Source organism: Microcaecilia unicolor, chromosome 4, assembly GCF_901765095.1.
Source record: "Microcaecilia unicolor chromosome 4, aMicUni1.1, whole genome shotgun sequence".
Taxonomy (NCBI): Eukaryota; Metazoa; Chordata; class Amphibia; order Gymnophiona; family Siphonopidae; genus Microcaecilia; species Microcaecilia unicolor.
The window spans coordinates 363,926,858-363,948,016 of record NC_044034.1 but is presented as its reverse complement, the minus strand read 5'-3'; the positions used below and the strand labels follow the sequence as shown (position 1 = coordinate 363,948,016).

Here is a 21,159-nt window from a genome sequence, read left to right as displayed (position 1 = left end):
CCTCCAAGGAATCCGCAAAGGACCGTTGGGAGAACTCAGATACGCTGCCCTCATCTACATCGGAGGAGACAAAGTCCTCCAAGGCCTGGGAATCAACCCGAGGGCGTTTACCTCTGGAAACCTCAACCTCTTTACCAGACGAGGGAGCAGGGGCAGCGTTTTGCATAAGGAAGGCCTGATGCAGCAGCAAAACAAACTCGGGGGAGAAGCCCCCCAGACTGTGCACTTCCGCACCTGGGCTACAGCCCTAGACGCACCCTCAACCGGCGCTCGCAAGAGCGGGGGAGAGACATGCTGCGCATCCAAAATGGCGTCCGGCGCGACACTCCGCGAAGGAGCCGCGCGGGAAGAACGGCGCTTAACTTTAGCCGCTTTTGTGCCGTCGCCCAAATTAAAGGCGTTCATGGCATTAATGTCTCCAACCTCAAGGGCGGCCCAAGAAGAAGCCGTCCGAGCCGCGTGGCCGGCCAAGATGGCGGAGGCGAGGAGCGGGGGATGGGCGTTTATGGCGGGAAAAACCGCCACGCCGGAGGAAGGACCGGGACATTCATCGGTCACAAAACTGTCACCCAACAAGGGCGAATCAGGCTTTAAGACCCCCGCATCCCCTCTAGAAGCGCTCAAGCGATCCGGGGAGCGACTCTTTGCGCCCTCGCCCTCCGACGCCTTATGCCACGAGGAGAAGAATCGGGGAACCCCCTGCCCGCTATAAAAAGGTAAAAATTACCTGCTTGCCGCTCCGAGCTGTAACGATCTGGTGTCCCAGTGAGTAGCTGCAATAAACGTAAAAAATAAACATCGAAATAAACGCCTTTAAGGACGTTCAAAATTTTTTTTTTTTAACGGAGCCAGCGGGAGGGGGGAGAAAAGGAGGGACCTGGTACCACCAGGTTTGCACTTGCTCAAAAGAGCCCTCAACCCCAGGCACTCAACAAAACCAAAGAATTAGGCTTGGAGGCCTAGCCAGAGCTGCTGCTGTGTGTGACCACCACCTGCTGAGATAGAGAACATACTGAGGAGTTTCCGGCAGCACATGACCACATATAGGGAGGCAAAAGTTTGCTCTCTATCTCCACCTGCTGGTAGATGGACACAACCCACCAGTCTATGGATTGATCAGCTTGATGATATGGAAACTGCCTTTAAAAGGCAGATGGGGAAGGTGGCCTGAGACAGAGAGAGGATGGGGATTGCTGGCTCTTCTTTTTTCCCTGCACATGCAATGCCACCAGTTAAGCTCTGGGCCAGAGCCTCACCTGGTCCATAGGTTAAGCCGGCCCTATAAACTGTTATGAAAGGTGGTATATCAAACAAAAAAATAAGCCTTTTCAAGAAAAAACAAATGGCCCTAGTTTCCAGCCCAACACTGAACCAGGGGGCCACCTGATGCTACCACTGCCCTTGTGCAACTCAACCCCAGATATGGGTTCCCTCAGACTGATGGAATATCATCACAAAATACCACTACCTACTTAGGGGGGGAAGTTTCAAAGCCACTAGCTTTGAGAAATTGACCAGGTTCCCATCAACAAGCATGCCCTCCTTGACTGCCAAATGCCACACTGCAGCAACCAAATCTATCATCTATATGGTAGGACCTGCTGAGGAGAATTCAAATATGTTCCCTCCCAGAGGATCACCTCCCCAGAGTCACTGTTTTGGGTCCTAGGAGCTGTACACAGGTCTAAGCTTGTGGCACTGGATATGAACAAAAAGCTTGACATTACTGGAGCAGCTAGCACCTCCTGCCTGGCTCTAGAAAGGATACCATTTCTCAGTATGAAACTGAACACGCAGATACTTAAAAGGATTGTAGGGAACTAGCTTATCCACCTAGCCAAGGCTCTCCAACCTCTGAACTACAATAGCACTAACTCCTGAATCAGATCTGGGCCAGGCATTACTCAAGGAGGAATTCTGATCCCCCCTTGTAAAATTAAGCTGTTGCTATTAAACTGAATGGGAGGCCCCTGAAATGAGCATTTGACAGGAACTCAAACACAGAGAAATCCCTGGTTATTCTACCAGAAGGGAACATGGAATAAAAATTGGGAAAGACCCACAAGGAGAGAAACTTGCTTCTCCAAACCATCACCACCACTATAAACTGTAAGGTCTATAAGCAAAATTGGGGTGTAAACAAGCTGGCACTTGACACCTCTGAGAACTAGAAGCTAGAAGGCGCTCTCTTTTGAAAATCAGGAATGATTTAGTTCCCTTCTGAGAGGACAGTTTACCAGCTAACCCATGGATGCCATCATAATCCATACTGTGTCTGTGATACTGGCTAATTTACCAAGAACTGACCTGGAAGTGAGGTATTTACAGCCATTTCAAACCTATCCTCTGCTTATATTCTCCACTTGCAGCTGGAACAATTGGATCCTCAACCTTTTCATCCAAAGCTACAGCAGTAAAACCCTAAGCTCTTCTCATCTTGCAAGAAAATTCAACGGCACATCTCTGGATGCTACCTGCTGAACTGCCTGATATTCACATAAAGTTGGTGAATAGGTCCCAACCTCAAAGATCAGGACAGAAAGTAAAGGTGTAATTCTCACAATGGAGCTGAAAGATCTCTTTCTAGCCAGCAGGACATTGCCTCTCACAAACCAGCAACAGAAGTCAGAAAGCAAAAGTCCTGAAGGTACCAAGAGTACCTCCCCCACACCTTTGCAATTCCCCACTAACAAAGCAGGCAGAAACAGAGATAAATCTGGAGCAGACAGCCAGCACAGTAACATAGTAGGTGACAGCTGATTAATACCTGTACAGTCCATCCAGTCTGCCCAACAAGATAAACTTACTACATATGGAGGCATATTTTCAAAGCACTTAGCCTTCCAAAGTTCCATAGGTTTCTATGGAACTTTGGAAGGCTAAGTGCTTTGAAAATATGCCTCATAGTATGCAGTACTTCATATGTATACCTGATCTTGGTTTGTCCTTGCCATTTTCAGGGCAAAGACCGTGGAAGTCTGCCCGTGTACTAAAAATTCTAAAGTTAACGTCGTAGTCCCTGACAAGCTGTACTCCAGCCCATCCAAATCTATTCAGCCACAATCAGGGCACAGACCTTCTTCCCTAAATTCTGACGCTGAATCTGTCCAGCCACAATCAGGGCACAAACCATAGAAGTCTGCCCAGCACTGGCTTTGCTTCCCAATTATCGGTGTTGCCACCTAATCTCCGCTAAACTACTGTGGATCCATTCTTTCTAATCAGAATTCCTTTGTGTCTATCCCACAATTTTAACGGGTAATTAGCATCTCAACAACACAAAGACCTGCATTTACCTCACTGAGGGCCAGATGCAATAAACTTAACGAGCTTTTAACGAGCCACTAACGAGGAAGTAGCAAGTAGTAAACCCTGGCATGCACTAAAGGCTTCTCTGAGCCTTTTTCCGAGGACTGTAGCAGCTAACGAAAACGGAATGCAGATGAGCAAATTGTGTAGAAACCCTACTGTAATGAGATGCACTAACCCGATTGCCTTGACTCTGGAAAATCTAATGAGAGGTCTGTACCTGTCGTTGGAGCTTCACTATATATAAAAAGAAAAGATGAGCTGTGCCTATAGACGTCCTTTACGGACGTCCTTCACTATATCTAAAAAAAAAAAAGCTGTGCCTATGGACGTCCTTTAAGGACGTCCTTTGCCCCCCTCCCCCCCAAGATCACCACTGCTCCCCCCTGCAGTGACAGCTTCTCGCAGCCCCGGCCTCCCCGCCATCCTCCGCCCCACCCCCCTCCATCTGCCTCCGGGCCAGGTCCTCACAGCACCTCTCACCTCCGTGTGAAGGCGCTGCAGCAGACAACAGCTGATCACCTCTCTTCTGACTTCCCTCCTTTCCTCCCTGGGCAGGAGTGGAGGAGTGTCCTAGTGGTTAGGGTGGTGGACTTTGGTCCTGGGGAACTGAGTTCGATTCCCACTTCAGGCACAGGCAGCTCCTTGTGACTCTGGGCAAGTCACTCAACCCTCCATTGCCCCATGTAAGCTGCACTGAGCCTGCCATGAGTGGGAAAGCGCAGGGTACAAATGTAACAAAAACAAAATAAAATAAAAAATATATCCCACCTTTCCCACTGATCGCAGGTTCAAAGTGGCTTACATAAGTCTGTAGTGCAAGCTACAGTACAAGAAGAACAATTATACAAACTGAGAATAAAGATATAAAATAACAAACAGCAAAAGACAAGAGATAACAGGTAATTTTAGTCCTTGGGTCTGAAATTTATAATAATAGTTCATTCTAGTTAAGTAAAACCTGGGAAATAAGCCTTCTTAATTTATAGGACGTCCATAGGCACAGCTCGTCTTTTTTTTTAATATATAGAGAAGGACGTCCATAAAGGACATCCTTGGCATGCGCAGAGCAGCCAGAATAACGCTTGGCTGCTCTGCGCATGCTCGACTGGCCAACTGGCCGACTGTTTAACGATGGAATAGAGAATGCAAGTGAGCTACAACGAGCAGCTCATTTGCATTCCTATTCCTTGATGCATGCCCGTTCCTTACCGATTCGCTAAGGGAATCAGTAAGGAAAGGGCTTTAACGAGTCTTTAGTGCATCCTGCCCTGAATCTGGGATGCTACTCTGTCCTGGTCCTATAGGTATCTTCATGAAGAGAAAGACAGGGGCTCTGGTGCTCAGCCACTGAAGGGGTCTATGGGAGGAGAGAAAGGGATTTTGGATTTATATCACACTTCCTTCAGTTGTAACGCAAGGCGAGTTAGATTATAAGTGTCCAGAGGACAGGAAAATACCTACTGTACCTGAATATAAGTTTTTACCTGTTACAATGGAAAGTTAAGTGACCTGCCCAGAGTCATAAGGTGCCACAGTGGGATTTGAACCAGGCTGCCTTGATTCTCACCTCACTACTCTAACCATTAGGCTTTCCCTCCACTCTATAGGGTATCTTAAGACAGGTATCCCCTTGAGTCAAAATTGCATCTTTTCACCAAAGTTAAGAGACCCACTGGCAGATAAGAGTGGCTTTGTGGAGTCCCATAGCTGAAGTCAATCAGGCCAAGGGTGAAGGAGAAGAGATAGCAGCAATGATGAAATCTCTCAGCCCTGAATATCAGTGAGGGATGTATAGGCTCAAGTGAAGATGCTATGCAGTGATGATAGGACAGTTGTAGAACCCAAAGTAAGCCAATCTCTGAACACTGACATGTTTGCTGGTATTGTGAAGACAAGTGGCATGTCTGAAGGTGAGTTGCCTTTCATGGTGGTTGAAGTTAAACCTGTTAGCTCAGGCTCAAGAACACCAAGATCTGCTTGAGACATGCAGTGTGAGATATGAATTCATATGATTTAGGATGTCAGCTATTGTTTAAAAAAAAAAAACAACCAGTATCAAACTAAAGAGGAGCTAGCACCTGAAAAGCAAGAAACTTGATTAGACCATAAAAGAAGAAACTAAGATGGTAGGGGACAACCATGGGGATAAACTGGGTGCAAATTACGAGCCCCTTCAGTAGCAGGTAAAACTATGAAAATGATACTAAAAAAAATGGTGGAACACTTTGAAACAAGAAGAATACAGGACGGAGAAACGGATTTTCACAAAGAGAACATCTTGTCAAACAAACATGACTGAATTCTTGGGTTGTGATTGTCTATCTGGCCTTAAGCTTTTGACACTGTTCTAACATAAAAGACAGGAAGGTTAGATGAAAGACACTGAAGTAGGCCAGAAAGCTGTAAAGAAAAAACTGGATCAGTGGCTGGATGCAGACTGGTAACAAATAGAGTTTACTCCGGGGAAGGCAAAACAATCAGGTGGCCACTATATAGTTCAGTACTGAGAACGTTTTTATTTTATTGTTTTAACTAGTAATACAGCATTTGGTGACAGAAGGGGAAGCTAGCTTTGTTGAATTATGGTAACATAGTAACAGATGGCAACTAAAGACCAGAATGGTTCATCTAGTCTGTCCAGCAAGGTGGCTAGTCATACCTGCTGCTCTGTGCAGAACATGCAGGTTACTTCCTCTATGCCTTTGTTTAGGATTAAGGATCCTCAGTACTTATCACAAGAATTCTCAAATTCTGTTACTGTTTTTGTCTCCACCATCTCCACTGGGAGGTGATTCCATACCCCCTTCTTCTGTGAAGAAAGATTTTCCAATTAAACTTGCTTATACGTGCATTATCTAGCACTATTCCTGAGGAAAGTGGGTAGTTTTCTGTAGAAAAAAATGAAGCCCATTATAAAGCATGCAAAATCAAATTTGAAGAGAGGGAAAACAGAAAAAGAGTACTATTATCTCTATAGTATGTGGTGGCCACACAGGTCGTTTTGGAGAAGCAGTAGCTATGTTCCCACCATATCAGCATCATACAATTTCTGCTTTATTTTGTGATCATTTCAGGATTACAAAGCTAGAAAAATATACTACATAATAGAGCAAATGGAGTATTTACCGTTTTATCTTTGAGATTTAATTGTCCAATTAACTTTCTGTCATCTGCAGGATCTACCAATTCTCCACCAATAAATAATTCAACTTTTGTGTGTGCACTGTTGGCTTTAATCCGATTCAGAATACATCGTCGTACAGAACCAATTGTGTCATTTGTGTGAGACCATATATCCAAATCTTCTACCTGGCGACCTTGGTTTGGAAAACGAACTACCAGGGTGATGTGCTTACCACGAAAAGCTCTGCAAAAAAACACACAAAATGTTTCATTTCCTTCCTCAATCCTGCTCACCTTCCTAAGAAGACCATCTAGTGGACTCAGCTCTTCTTATTGGTCAAATATATGAAGTTAAGCTACCTCTCAGGTTAAATCTGTTTGTGGTACTTGAAATGCCAAGAGGGATAATCTTCTACTCCCCAGAAGTCCAAGCATTTAATCTGAGAGGCACAAAAGTCTAAATCTACACTTAGGTTACCACCTGTGTAGCAGAGCAGTGAACTGAACCACATGGCCTATTTGACATTCTTCAATACTGCCATACACATTTAAACAACTAAACATTAATTCAAGATTTATCTTGAAAGTTAGCTGTATTTAACAATCACCGCAGCAACAGATACTTGGAGCATACAACAAACTACAATAATCAGACATAGCATCAACAATGCCAACAAAAGCAAGGTCAACCCAAGGGTATCTGAATCCTAAGCAAAGCATCACTGTGCACTCCCCACCCACCCCCTCCCTCCCTTCCTTACTCCCTCTGGAACAGTGCCAACATGGCAATCAGTGTGCATATGGACAACATGAGCATCCATGTATGCTCAAGGCCTGCTCTTCCAAAACAGGAACTTTAGAGGGGGCAGGCCCTGGTGGATCTTGGCAGGCATGGTTGTTCAAGGCCCCCACCAGCTACAATGTCTTTCATAATCATGCTTATTGCACTTTGTGTCATCTTCCCCCTCCCCCCTTCCAAAAAACATTTGTGCTGCCCTAGGTGAAGGCCTAGCCTACTTAGTGGTCGGGCTGATCCTGGTTAAAAGTAGTATTTCTTTAGGCATTTGTTACAGCATTTACAATGATTCTAAGATTCTAGTCCAAGAGTGTGTTCAAAACATTCCCCTACCAAAAGGGAAAGCTGTTTATTTGTAATACGTAGGTCGCTTTATCATGAATGGTGCTAAGTGAAAAACTTTCTAACGCTTTCAGGGAAAAAGTCTCTCTCCTGTTCCTATTTTCAGTTTACAAAAGGGAAACAACCACTCTCAAAGGAAATTAAGTTGTGTGTGACTGACACTATTCTCTCCAAATTGAGCGGAGGTCCTCCAACTGCACTGATGCCAGTGGTGGTGGTGGGGGGGGGGGTTGCTTCAATACTGTGTTTACAATCGCTAGGGACAGGCAGGTTCCCTGGAGTCCTGCAGAGCTTTCCTGAGACCTCACTACTGAAAATGAGACAGTAAAACAGCACCCCCCACTGGCAGGACTGTAGGTAGAGGACTCCCACTTAGCTTAGAGGCAACACTGGTGACTGATAAATTATTTTCCTCAAAACACTCTTGTCACAGATAAGCAACCTTTGACTGAAGACCAGCAAGTTCACCAGCTACACTGCAACTCCTTAGTTAGGACAGTCTTCAACACCCCCCCCCCCCCCAAAAAAAAAAAAAAGGAGGGGGTGGGAAAAAACATAGCATGAAAAAAATCCCTTTTTATTTAATAACATGAGCTGTATATATTTATAATTCATATACCATCTAATGGGAAGATGACCCAAAATTCTACAAGTGGGCCTTAAGAGGAAGTATTGGGCGTGGACATGGACACTAAATAGCAGAAACCTACTATCTCAGCCCAACATGGTGGACCTGGATGTGTCCCTCTATGGTGAACCTGTATGGGTGTAACAGAAGAGGAACCTGATGCTACCACATTTGTCACTGTATTGCTACGTACAGAGAGTCAGGAAAAAAAAAAAAGCTAGATGAACTTTCCAAGGACTTAAATCTGGCTTCTGATATAAAGCAGCAGCTCTTTTGGAACTGAATGTATATAGAGTTGCTTTATTGTTAGGGGCAGATAATCTCAGGAAGAATCTTAGGACAAATAAGGCAAGTCTCAAATACCTTATGCAGAAACTTGGGTTATATGCAAAGCACTTAACTAATTTTATAAAACATAGTGTAAAATGGGTAAGTCACGGGCTTGGAGCTCACAGATTACCAGATGAACAGCTATCTACAAAAAAAGACTTCCTGAAGAAAATGTCACTGTGAAAGAGGAACTCCACCAGTGGAGCACATTTAATCCTGCATTTAATCATAATCTTGGTGAAATTCATTAACTATTTACAGACCTTGGCAATATAAATTCCCTTAGCAGCAAACTGGAAATTAAACGACAGTTTCTGGATATGAGCTCTGGTCTGTGTGGAAGCAAGAAAGAAAGAAAGCGGGAGACAAAAAACAAAATAGACCAGAAAGAAACCGCAAAGAGTAAAAGCACCAAAAAGAAACCGCAAAGAGTAAAAGTCCCAAGGTGGAACAGATGGATGGACTAGCGGACGAATAAGGCTTACACCCCAAAGAAAACGCAACACACCTGGATAAGATGCCAGGGGATGCCACTTCACCAAGCCCCGAAAACAAGCTAAGGCTGCCACTTGCACCTTAAGAGGACCAAGCCAGGCCCTAATCCAGACTGGCCTGCAAAAAAAACCAGCATGTGGGGTAATGAAGCTGTAAATGGCACAATCTGATGGTTGCCACACCAATCCTCAAAAATCCGCCATACCTGCACATGTGTAAGGGAAGTCGACCGCTTCTTAGAGCACAGAAGAATCGATATAACTTGACTGGAATACCCTCTCTTCCTCAAGCGCACCCTCTCAAGAGCCAAGCTGTAAAAGAGAACTGAGCCAGATCCCCATGTGCACTTGGCCCCTGTGACAGCAGATCCTCTACCAGAGATAGATGGAGCAGTTCCGCCACTAGGAACCTCATTAGATACCTATACCACAGTCATACAGGCCAATCTGGAGCTACCAACACTACCAGACCCAGTGCTCTATTCACTGAAAGACTCTGCTCAACAGAGGCCAAGGAGAGAAGACATAAGGGAAACCTGATGAGGGCCAGACTTATACCAGCACAATTGTCTCTCCTTCTGCTGAAGAACCGAGAGACCTGGGCATTACTCAAGGTTGCCATCAAATCCATGATAGGAAGAACCCACCTGCACACCAGGAAAGCGAAGACCTGTGGACTCAAACTCCACTCCCCCAGACCTATTAGAATCCTGCTGTGATAGTCCACCTGACAGGTCTGCCAGATGACACTCCAACCAAAACATGATGAGGAATGCCTCCTGGGCCCATCAACCAGCTCTTTGTGCCCCCTTGGTGATTCACGTAGACCACCAACGTGGCACTGCTGACAAACTCGAACCGTCTTGCTGCAGAGAAGATGATGAAACAAGAGCAATGACAACCAGTTTGCTTTGGTCTCCAATACTTTGATTCACCAGCTAGCCATATGGCTGAGATAATGTGTCCCCCAGCCGGTGAGACTGGCATATGTAGTAACCAAGATCCAGCAATGGGAATCCAGACTCACTCCTCCCAAGAGATGATGCTCCACCAGCACCAGGCTCCAAAGTGGAAGCCTGGCCTCCAAGTCCTGTGACTGAAGGGACCACCAGTAGAGAAGAGCTGCCTGAAGTGGCCTCTTGTGCACTCTGGCACACTGCACCACCTCAAGAGAAGCCGCCATGGAGCCGAGCACCTGCAAATACTGTCTGGCCTAGGGACTCCACAAGCGAAGTAGCAACCAGATTTCAGACTGCAGTTTCTGAACTCACGTTGGCAACAGAAAGACCCTACACACTTTGGTGTTGAAGCGAACCCCCAAATATTCCAAAGTCTGAAATGTCTGCAGAAGATTCTTGGTCAGATTGACCACCCAGCCTGACTGCAAAACTTGCATGACTGGCAGAAACCCTCACACTCTCCTGATAAAATTTCACCCAAATGAGCCAGTTGTCCAGAAAAGAATGGACCAAGATGCCCTCCTTGCGAAGGGGACATTTATTACCACTATCACCTTGGAAACTGTGTGGGCGTAATCTCTAAACCAAAGCGCAGCGCATACAATTGATGTCACCCCAAAATGGCATAGCAAAGGAACCACTGATGAGCCTGACGAATACGGATATAGAGCTAGGCCCTAGGGAAAAAATCCTAGCAATTTCCTCCAAGACCCAAACGACCAGTATTGCACAGACTTACTGCTGCTATCATCCTTCTGAAATTGAGAACAGAGTGGTTTCAAGGGACTGCACAGGCCACTTATAGGCTGCCTTGAAGCTCAGTAGTTCTCAAGTCTCCATCTGCTGGAAAACTGCATAACCAATCTGTGACATAGTGCCAGACACTATGGAAGATACTGGATTGTGGGCTGGGTGGGGGGGAGAGATACAAAAGTTGGCTCAGGGCATCAGAGTCCCTTGAGCCGGTCCTGTCAGCTTCTGCAGCCTATCATAGGCTCCACAGAAGGAACAACCAAAATGGCAATGGATGCCCACTGACAGCAAGAGGCTACACTGGAAACTCAGAATCAAGTGTTAAAGAGGAGAATGTCAGTATAACCATAGAAAATAGTTATAGTAGTGGGGAATCATTTTTATAAGATCTTAAGTTAAATTTAAAATTTGACACCCAAGTGAATCAAGAACTGTGTGGTTAAACTGGACTTTACTTAAATGTAGACTGTGGATTGTGAAGGCTCCTTCCACATTTCAGGAAGATCAAGTCACCCCTTCTGGCTGAGGCCCACTGAGGGAGAATGTGGGCGAGTATTAGAAGGGAAAGGGAGAAAATGATCAGCAAGGGTTAAGAAAGGTTTGGATAAGTTGTGGCATGGAATCTGGGAAAGGTGTGCATCACATGGGTATGTGTGTGTAGCCCCGAGTTTGCTTGATGGTGAAAATGTGTTGGCAATGACCTCCAATACAAAGCTTTCGAGGCGTCATAGAGCAATCAGTAAGTCACTTGCCTACTGCGCCAATGACGTAAGTCTGAATCCTGCATTGTGATTTCTGTCAGGTAACCAAGCCTCCTGCCAACTCAAACATCTATCCACTTTTGGTTGGTAAATGAGAATCCAGCCTTACCTGGATGACTGGGGAAGACAATGGCAACCCACCAAGTTCATGTCTGTCAAGAAATCACCAAGTTGAAAGAAGTGATAAAACTGACTGATCCTTGTGTCAGGAAAATGAAGAAAAGAAAGGAAAAAAAAAAGGAAACTGATATGGTTCTCTAAAAAAGTGACTGAAAGAGGTGGCATTCTTGAAATACAGAAGAATGCAGAGAGGAACACAGAACAGAATACTGAATAAACTCAAAGAAACAAAGAAAAATATGACTAGCAAAGTGCAGGCAGAAGAAAAAATGGCTAGAAATGCAAAGAAAGGTAATAAAACTTTTTCCAGGTATATTAAAGATTCCAAGAGCCACCATGTGGAGAATGAGGAGGAGGAAATGGACGTGCTAAACAAATACTTCTGCTCATGGAAGAAAATCCTAGAGGTCAGCTGACAAAGATATATATGGGAATGGGGTAGATATCACACTGTTCAGAAGAACATGTTTATGAACAAATGAAAATGGACAAAGTCATGAGACCAAACACAATCCATCCCAGGATCCTGAGGGAGCTCAGAGGTTCTGGTGGGTCCTCAGAAATTTGTTTAATAAATCCTTGTAGATAGAAGAGGTTCCACAGGAATGAATAAGAGTGGATGTGGTCCCTCTTCAGAAAAGTAGTGACAGAGAAGTGGGAAACTACAGGTCGGGAAGCCTCGCTTTGATGGTTGGAAAAGTAATGGAAGCTCTGCTGAAAAAAAAGGATAGTCAAATTCCTGGAATCCAATGGGTTACAAGAAATGATGAACTGGTAAGGGAAGAAGGGTGGGGAAGTTATTTGATGACAAAAAAAAATGCTGCAAAAGAAAAGTTTTGGTTGTTAAAATAGCTAGACAAACTAGATAAAAAAATTATCATCTTTTGACTGTGACCCAAAACCTAGCTGAGATCTATTCACAGAGAGACAGACAAGATGATGTAGAAAACTGTCTATGTGATACTACTTAATAGTGGTAGCTGGAACAACAACATTTGGCTTTTCCCTGATCAAAAGTTAACATGTTTTTTTCACAAACCTGGACATAGGTAGAATTGTTCGCTCTTCATGATAATCGCTGTCACATTCTGTTATATATTCTCGCAACACAGTCAGTACACGCACCATTCGTATTGCTTCCTGCCTTGCACAATTAATACTGTCTTTATCTCCATCCAACACACACAGTGTGTCATAGGAGGCCTTCAAACGATCAAAGCAAGACTGAATGAAGTCTTCATGGATTTCTACCTATACAAATGCAAAATAAATTGAGTCAATTTTTCTAGTTACCATATAACTAGATCATGCAGCATTCAAATTAACAACCCTTTTTTTGGGGGGGGGACAGAAGGCACATTAAAATTCCTTTAGCTTTAAGGGTAAAGAACATCAACATTAAGACAGCTACTGCTCTTTTGCTCTCTGTCCAAGATGTTTAAAAATGTACTTTACAATCTACAGGAAGAATTGATTAGTTTCATGAATATCACGACACACATCAAAAATAGTATAGTTCATGGATTATATTTTGGCAGAACACTTTTTATCCATTTTAATGAATTAATCAATGCCAGGGCTGAAACCAGAAATGGGCTTAAACAGAGGGAGACAAACAACAATTTAAAAAAATGTTTTTTTTAATGTAGACAGACTTGAAGACTATGCTACTAAATTATGTAAGAGTCACATCCATTTTTTTTTACCTGATTGACCTGTAATCTCGGTCCAAGATTTGTGTAAATCTCTTTGAGAAGATCAATGGCCCTGCTAGCAATGTCATCACTTCCTTGAATCACAACCTACAACAGAAAATAAATTGATTTCTCAAAGGTTTTACCTCACAATTTAGGCCTAGCAGAATTCACTAAAAAAAAAAAATTTTTTTCTCGCAAATCTCTTGTAAACAAGGAATATAAATATAGAAAAGTTGCATGGCTAATAGGATTGTGGATAAGTATATGTATCTCTACAGGTTAGTGTTGCAAAACCCCAATTTATTCAGGAAATACCCATGTCTGTTTTTAATTCTCACCTTAATTCTCTTACCCCTTACCTGTGCTGTTTGTCTGTCTTGATTAGTTTGTAAGCTCTGTCTAGCAGGGACTGTCTCTTACATGTTCAGAGTACAGCACTGCGTACATCTAGTAGCGCTATACAAAAGATAAGCAGAGTTTTCTATCTGTGTCGAGTGCCGTGGGTTCCAACCCCGGGCTCCATGGTGACCCACATCTTCTGCACAGCTTTGACCCATCTCCTAAAGCCTTTCAGTGGAGCTGGTGGATGGAGGTCTCTGCCCCCAGAGGAAGACCACTGGACTAGCAAAGGGACTAACTGTCGTGGCCCTGAGGTCACTCGGGTGTAGGTGAGCTCTCGAGTTCTCCCGAGCTCTATGAGGCCCAGGAAATAACCGCGCACCCCGAATCTTCACCTGCGGCGACCGCCGTTCACCGAGGGTTGAGCCCTCAGCTGCGGGCGGCCAGCAGGACTGCTGGAACCACGGGGCGACGGCTGGCCTGGCTGGCTATGGATACAGAGTCTTGGGTAACGTGGCTTAACCGGACGGTTCGCTGACAACAGGAACAAACGCAGTCTTGGAACTAGCTAGCGGGGCGGCTAGCCGGCTTGAGAACAAAACACAGTCTTGGAAGGGGCTAGCAGGACGGCTAGCAGACTTGAACCAAACACAGTCTTGGAAATGGCTAGCAGGACGGCTAGCAGACTTGAGAACCAAACACAGTCTTGGAAATGGCTAGCAGGACGGCTAGCAGACTTGAACCAAACACAGTCTGGAAATGGCTAGCAGGACGGCTAGCAGACTTGAACCAACACAGTCTTGGAAATGGCTAGCAGGACGGCTAGCAGACTTGAGAACCAAACAGAGTCTTGGAAATGGCTAGCAGGACGGCTAGCAGACTTGAACCAAACACAGTCTTGGAAATGGCTAGCAGGACGGCTAGCAGACTTGAGAACCAAACACAGTCTTGGAAATGGCTAGCAGGACAGCTAGCAGACTTGAACCAAACACAGTCTTGGAAATGGCTAGCAGGACGGCTAGCAGACTTGAGAACCAAACACAATCTTGGAAGGAGCTAGCAGGACGGCTGGCAGTCACGAGGCACGAACACCGTCTTGGAAACCGCTAGCTCGAGGGCTTCGAACAAGGAAACGGAAGCATCGGTTCCCCTCCGTGCTTCCGTTTAAATCCCCCGCTTGTTCTGGCTGGGGAACCGCTGGGCCAATCCTCTCCGCCCCAGCCGGTAACGGGGACCGGATTGGTCTCTCCGTCCAATGGGCGGAGTTCCTCTGACGATGCGCCAATCCGGCGCAAGTGGGCGGAGCCTCCTCGCTGGTCCTGCCACAGCGAGGAGGACGCTGACGCCGGCGCCGCCATCTTGTCCGGCGGATCCCTTTCCCCGAGACCGGCGCTAGTTCCCCTGGGTCACCGGCCTCGGGGCAACCAGCCGTCGCGGCGATCCTCGGGGCAACCTTCCCCCGTCGGCCCGCGCTCCCCGGACGCCCCAGCCCCCCGCTCCGATTCGCGGGGCGCCAGGTAAGGGCCCGGAACGGGACAGTACCCTCCCCGGAAGCCCCCCTCCTCCGGGCCCGGGTTTGGACGGATATTGGGCGTGGAAGGCTTTGACCAGTTCTGGAGCATGAACATTAGACACGAGCTCCCAGGAATTATCTTCGGGGCCAAACGATTTCCAGGATAGTAAATAATACAGTCTTCCCCGCCGCCACTTGGAATCGAGGATCTCTTCTACCTCAAACTCCGGGTCCGGCGCCACCTGGAGATCCCTCTCCGGGGCTGGCGGCGGGTGCCACCTGGACTCCCGAAACCTCTTCAGTAGCGAGATATGGAAGGCATTATGTACTCGTAGAGTGGCGGGTAACCGCAATCGATATGTTACTGCCCCAATTCGTTCTTGGATGGCATAGGGTCCCACGTATCGCTGTCCCAATCTTCGGGAAGCTCCTCGGAGTCTCAGATGTTTCGTGCTTAGCCATACTTTCTGTCCTGGTTGGAGCACGGGGCGGGCCGCCGATGGCGGTCAGCAAATCGCTTGTCCTTGGTCGCGGTCTTCTGTAATTGCTTCCTAGTCATCCTCCAGACCTCTTGTAGGTCGGCTACAACTTGGTCCCCAGCCGGGATCATGGCGGTAGTCGGGAACGGTCCTGGAAGCCGTGGATGTCGGCCATATACCAAGAAGAACGGGGACTGTCCTGAGGATGAGTGGTCACTTTGGTTATAAGCGAACTCGGCCCATGAAAGTAGAGAAGCCCAGTTATCCTGTCGTTGGTTGACAAAGGCTCTTAAAAACCCTTTCAGAGTTTGGTTTATCCTTTCAACCATGCCATTGGTTTGAGGATGGTAAGCGGATGAAAAATGATTCTCCACCCCCAAGGCCTTGCATAAGGCTCTCCAAAAGCGGGAGGTAAATTGGGGCCCCCGGTCACTGATGATCCGAGTGGGCAGTCCATGTAGTCGAAAGATGTGATGAATGAATGCTTGAGCTAACGAGGCGGCCGTCGGAATGTTAGTGAAGGGAACAAAATGAGCCATTTTCGAGAACCGATCTATCACTACCCAGATCACAGTATGGCCCTGGGAACGAGGTAAGTCAGTGATAAAGTCCATGGATATCTCCGACCAGGGGCTGGTCGGTATGGGCATAGGTTGTAGGTCTCCCACGGGGGGTCCTCCTACTGGCTTGGTTCGGGCACATACCGGGCACGAGGTAACAAATTGGAGGATATCTTGTCTCATCTGTGGCCATCGATACTGTCTCGCGATGAACCGGAGTGTCTTATGGTACCCAAAGTGCCCGGCCCACCTAGACGAGTGTCCCCATTGCAGAACCCTCTTCCGATCCGTGGCCGCCACGAATCTCGGGACTTGGGCAACCTCCCCGGTGGCTGCACTGAGACACGCAGGGTCTAACATAGGATGAGTCTCCTTCGTCTCTTCTGGTACTTCAAAGGCCCGGGAGAGTGCATCTGCCGGGGTATTCTGGGAGGCCGCCCGGAACACTAGTTGAAAATGGAACCTAGCAAAGAATAATGACCACCGGGCCTGTCGGGGATTCAGTCGCTGGGCCTCTTGGAGGTATAGGAGGTTCTTATGATCAGTGATGACCGTGAACCGGTGTTCCGCTCCTTCCAGTAAATGTCTCCATTCTTGCAGTGCTAATTTCAGGGCCAAGAGTTCCCTATCCCCAACCGTATAATTTCGCTCGGCTGGCGAGAATTTACGTGAAAAGAAGGAGCATGGTTGGCGCCGGCCTTCGGGGTTGATCTGAGAAATGACCGCGCCGGCCCCTAGAGCGGATGCGTCCACCTCTACCGTGAAAGGCTTCTCAGGGTCGGGAATCAGCAGAATAGACGCGGACTCAAAGGCCCCCTTGATTTGACGAAAAGCCGTTTGCGCTTCTGGCGGCCAATCCTTGACCTTGCGTCCTTACGGGTGAGCGCCGTCAGCGGGGTGTCAAGCGAGAATACTGGGGGATAAATTGGCGATAATAATTGGCGAAGCCCAGGAATCGTTGTAGGCCTTCAGGCTCTTCGGCTGAGGCCACTCTCGAATGGCTTGGAGCTTGTCTGGTTCCATCCGTAACCCCCCTGGAAGCAAGATATGCCCCAAAAACGGTAAAGACCGCTGATGGAAGGCGCACTTACTCAGCTTCGCAAATAGATGGGCTTGCCGTAGGCGGTACAGCACTGCGCGTACATGGCCCGGGTGCTCCTTGGGGTCCTTAGAGTAAATTAAGATGTCGTCCAGATATACAATCACTGTGGAATTGAGTAATTCTTCTAATACACAATTGATAAGCCGTTGAAACACCGCAGGGGCATTACAGAGACCGAATGGCATTACCCGATATTCAAAATGCCCCTCATGGGTATTGAAGGCCGTCTTCCATTCATCCCCTGCCCGGATTCGTACTAGATTGTAGGCTCCCCGCAAATCTAACTTCGTGAAGATCTGGGCTCCTTGCAGTCTGTCCAAGAGCTCGGGAATGAGTGGTAACGGGAACCGATCCTTCACGGTGATGGCATTTAATCCCCGATAGTCAATACAGGGTCTCAGGGTTCCATCCTTCTTGGTAACAAAAAAAAACCCCGCCCCGGCTGGGGAGGTAGACGGCTGAATGAACCCTTTCCGTAGATTCTCATGGATATATTCTCGCATAGCCTTGACCTCTCCTCGAGACAGTTTGTACGGGCGGCCCCGTGGAGGTACCGTATCTGTCTTCAGATTAATAGCACAGTCGAAAGACCTGTGCGGGGGTAATACCTCCGCCTCCTTGGGACTAAACACATCAGAAAAATCTCTATAGTCCCTAGGCAGGGAGCCCAGTTCACTTGGTCCTTCCTCGGGCAACATATTTAAGGCCGGACAGCTGCCAGCCCGACCCTTACAACAAGTCTCTAGACAGGAATGGCCCCCACGCTTGAATCTTTCTCCCGGTCCAGTCAATAACCGGGTTGTGGTATCGTAACCATGGCAATCCCAGAACCACCGGGTGGATGGTCCGCGACAATACCAAGAATTCAGCCTCCTCCCGATGGCCCTCCCCACTTGCAGACCCAACATAGGAGTAATCTCAGTGACCGGCTGAGGAAGGGTAGTTCCTGGATAGAAGTTATCCGGAGCATAGGTCTCCGGGGGAGCGTGGGCCAGCCCATTTGCTGTAGCAGTTCGAGCCCAATAAAATTTCCCCCCGACCCCGAGTCCACCAGGGCTCGGGTCTGGACCGTGGCCTCCTGCCACTGTAAGGTCACTGGTAAGATGAGCAAGGTGTCTGGTAGGGGAGCGGAGTGCCCCAAGAACCCTCCCCTCAGGGTGCCTTGGGGAACGCATTTCCCGGCCGGATGGAACACGTCCGGAGGAAATGCCCGGCCTGCCCACAATAGAAGCACAGTCCCTTAGACTGTCGTTGCTGTCGTTCGGCGGGAGTCAGCCGTTGCCGGCCCATTACCATGGGCTCTTCTCCGGGCTCCGTAGCGTCCCGGTTCACCTGACGAGGGGCCGGTCCCTTGCTCGTCTTGGAGGACCCTTCTGCCGCTCCGCCCGGTCTCTGGCTCGCTCCTGGAATCGAGTGTCCACCCGGATACAGAGTGAGATGAGGGCATCCAAGGATCCGGGGATCTCCCGTCCGGCTAACTCATCCTTGATCCGTTCGTGTAATCCCTCCATAAAAATGGCCGTCAAGGACTCCGGATTCCAACGCAGCTCCGCGGCTAAGGTCCGGAACCGGATGGCATAGTCGGCCACAGTGCCCTCTCCCTGATGAATTCGGAGCAGCTCCGATGCCACAGAGGAGGGTCTTCCCGGAATGTCAAACACCATCCGGAACCGGCGCTGAAATTCGCTATAATCCTCCAAAATGGGATCATGTTGTTCGTCCAGAGGGACCACCCAATCCCGGGCCTTATCTTCACAAAGGCCCATAATGTAGCCTACCTTACTTTGATCCGAAGCAAAAGCCTCCGGTTGCATCCGGAAGGCCAGATTACACTGATGGAGAAACCCTCGACAACCTCCCGGGTTCCCATCGTATCGTGCCGGCTCAGGGAACCGAGGTCCCACGCGGAACCCTCCCATACGGGGAGCGGCTGCGGCCTCTTGGACCGCAGCGGCCTGGTTCTGTACCTGAAGCGTGGATAGTTGCGAACATACATTCTGGAGAGCCCCCGACAGGGCATTAAGCTGTTCCTGTTGCTGCTGGAGAACCTTAGCCAGGTCCCGTAGATCAGGGTGCGTCGGTGAGCTCATGGCTTCCGTTTTCTGTCGTGGCCCTGAGGTCACTCGGGTGTAGGTGAGCTCTCGAGTTCTCCCGAGCTCTATGAGGCCCAGGAAATAACCGTGCACCCCGAATCTTCACCTGCGGCGACCGCCGTTCACCGAGGGTTGAGCCCTCAGCTGCGGGCGGCCAGCAGGACTGCTGGAACCACGGGGCGACGGCTGGCCTGGCTGGCTATGGATACAGAGTCTTGGGTAACGTGGCTTAACCGGACGGTTCGCTGACAACAGGAACAAACGCAGTCTTGGAACTAGCTAGCGGGGCGGCTAGCCGGCTTGAGAACAAAACACAGTCTTGGAAGGGGCTAGCAGGACGGCTAGCAGACTTGAACCAAACACAGTCTTGGAAATGGCTAGCAGGACGGCTAGCAGACTTGAGAACCAAACACAGTCTTGGAAATGGCTAGCAGGACGGCTAGCAGACTTGAACCAAACACAGTCTTGGAAATGGCTAGCAGGGACGGCTAGCAGACTTGAGAACCAAACACAGTCTTGGAAATGGCTAGCAGGACGGCTAGCAGACTTGAACCAAACACAGTCTTGGAAATGGCTAGCAGGACGGCTAGCAGACTTGAGAACCAAACACAGTCTTGGAAATGGCTAGCAGGACAGCTAGCAGACTTGAACCAAACACAGTCTTGGAAATGGCTAGCAGGACGGCTAGCAGACTTGAGAACCAAACACAATCTTGGAAGGAGCTAGCAGGACGGCTAGCAGACTTGAGAACCAAACACAATCTTGGAAGGAGCTAGCAGGACGGCTGGCAGTCACGAGGCACGAACACCGTCTTGGAAACCGCTAGCTCGAGGGCTTCGAACAAGGAACGGAAGCATCGGTTCCCCTCCGTGCTTCCGTTTAAATCCCCCGCTTGTTCTGGCTGGGGAAACCGCTGGGCCAATCCTCTCCGCCCCAGCCGGTAACGGGGACCGGATTGGTCTCTCCGTCCAATGGGCGGAGTTCCTCTGACGATGCGCCAATCCGGCGCAAGTGGGCGGAGCCTCCTCGCTGGTCCTGCCACAGCGAGGAGGACGCTGACACCGGCGCCGCCATCTTGTCCGGCGGATCCCTTTCCCCGAGACCGGCGCTAGTTCCCCTGGGTCACCGGCCTCGGGGCAACCAGCCGTCGCGGCGATCCTCGGGGCAACCTTCCCCCGTCGGCCCGCGCTCCCCGGACGCCCCAGCCCCCCGCTCCGATTCGCGGGGCGCCAGGTAAGGGCCCGGAACGGGACACTAACATACTCTTGCTGGTCTAAACAGGTCATCTGATGGTCAGCCATGTACCTGGTTTGTATCCAACTCTTCTTTTTCACTGTTGTTACTTACTAATACCTGCTTACCTGCAGCCAAATTAGCCTTCTGTTTCACATTCCAGCTGTTTTATGTGCTTGTTACTTGTTGCAACCCTGGCTCCTATGCCCAGTTTGCTTACCATTCCATTCCAGCCTGGAATTGTCTTTGCCTGGACCATCATGCCCTGGGCCTAGCCTCTCCATCATGTTCCAAGCCCAGGCTCTCTCATTCTCCCTGTCTCCTCAGCTCGAAACCTTGGGGTCATCTTTGACTCTTCTCTCTCCTTCTCTGCTCATATCCAGCAGATTGCCAAGACCTGTCGTTTCTTTCTTTACAACATCCGTAAAATCCGCCCCTTTCTTTCCGAGCACTCTACCAAAACCCTCATCCACACCCTTGTCACCTCTCGTTTAGACTACTGCAATCTGCTTCTTGCTGGCCTCC

General features: G+C 48.3%; 1 protein-coding gene across 1 annotated transcript in view; it reads right to left on the bottom strand.

The window, feature by feature from the left end:
• USP9X (ubiquitin specific peptidase 9 X-linked) overlaps positions 1-21,159 on the bottom strand; it is a 377,318-nt gene that overhangs the window by 160,636 nt on the left and 195,523 nt on the right. The window contains exons 17-19 of the mRNA XM_030202341.1: positions 13,325-13,420; positions 12,658-12,869; positions 6,439-6,679 (exon numbers count right to left, since the gene is read on the bottom strand). Coding sequence (XP_030058201.1) covers positions 6,439-6,679; positions 12,658-12,869; positions 13,325-13,420 — 549 coding nt within the window. The remainder of the gene's footprint in view (positions 1-6,438; positions 6,680-12,657; positions 12,870-13,324; positions 13,421-21,159) is intronic.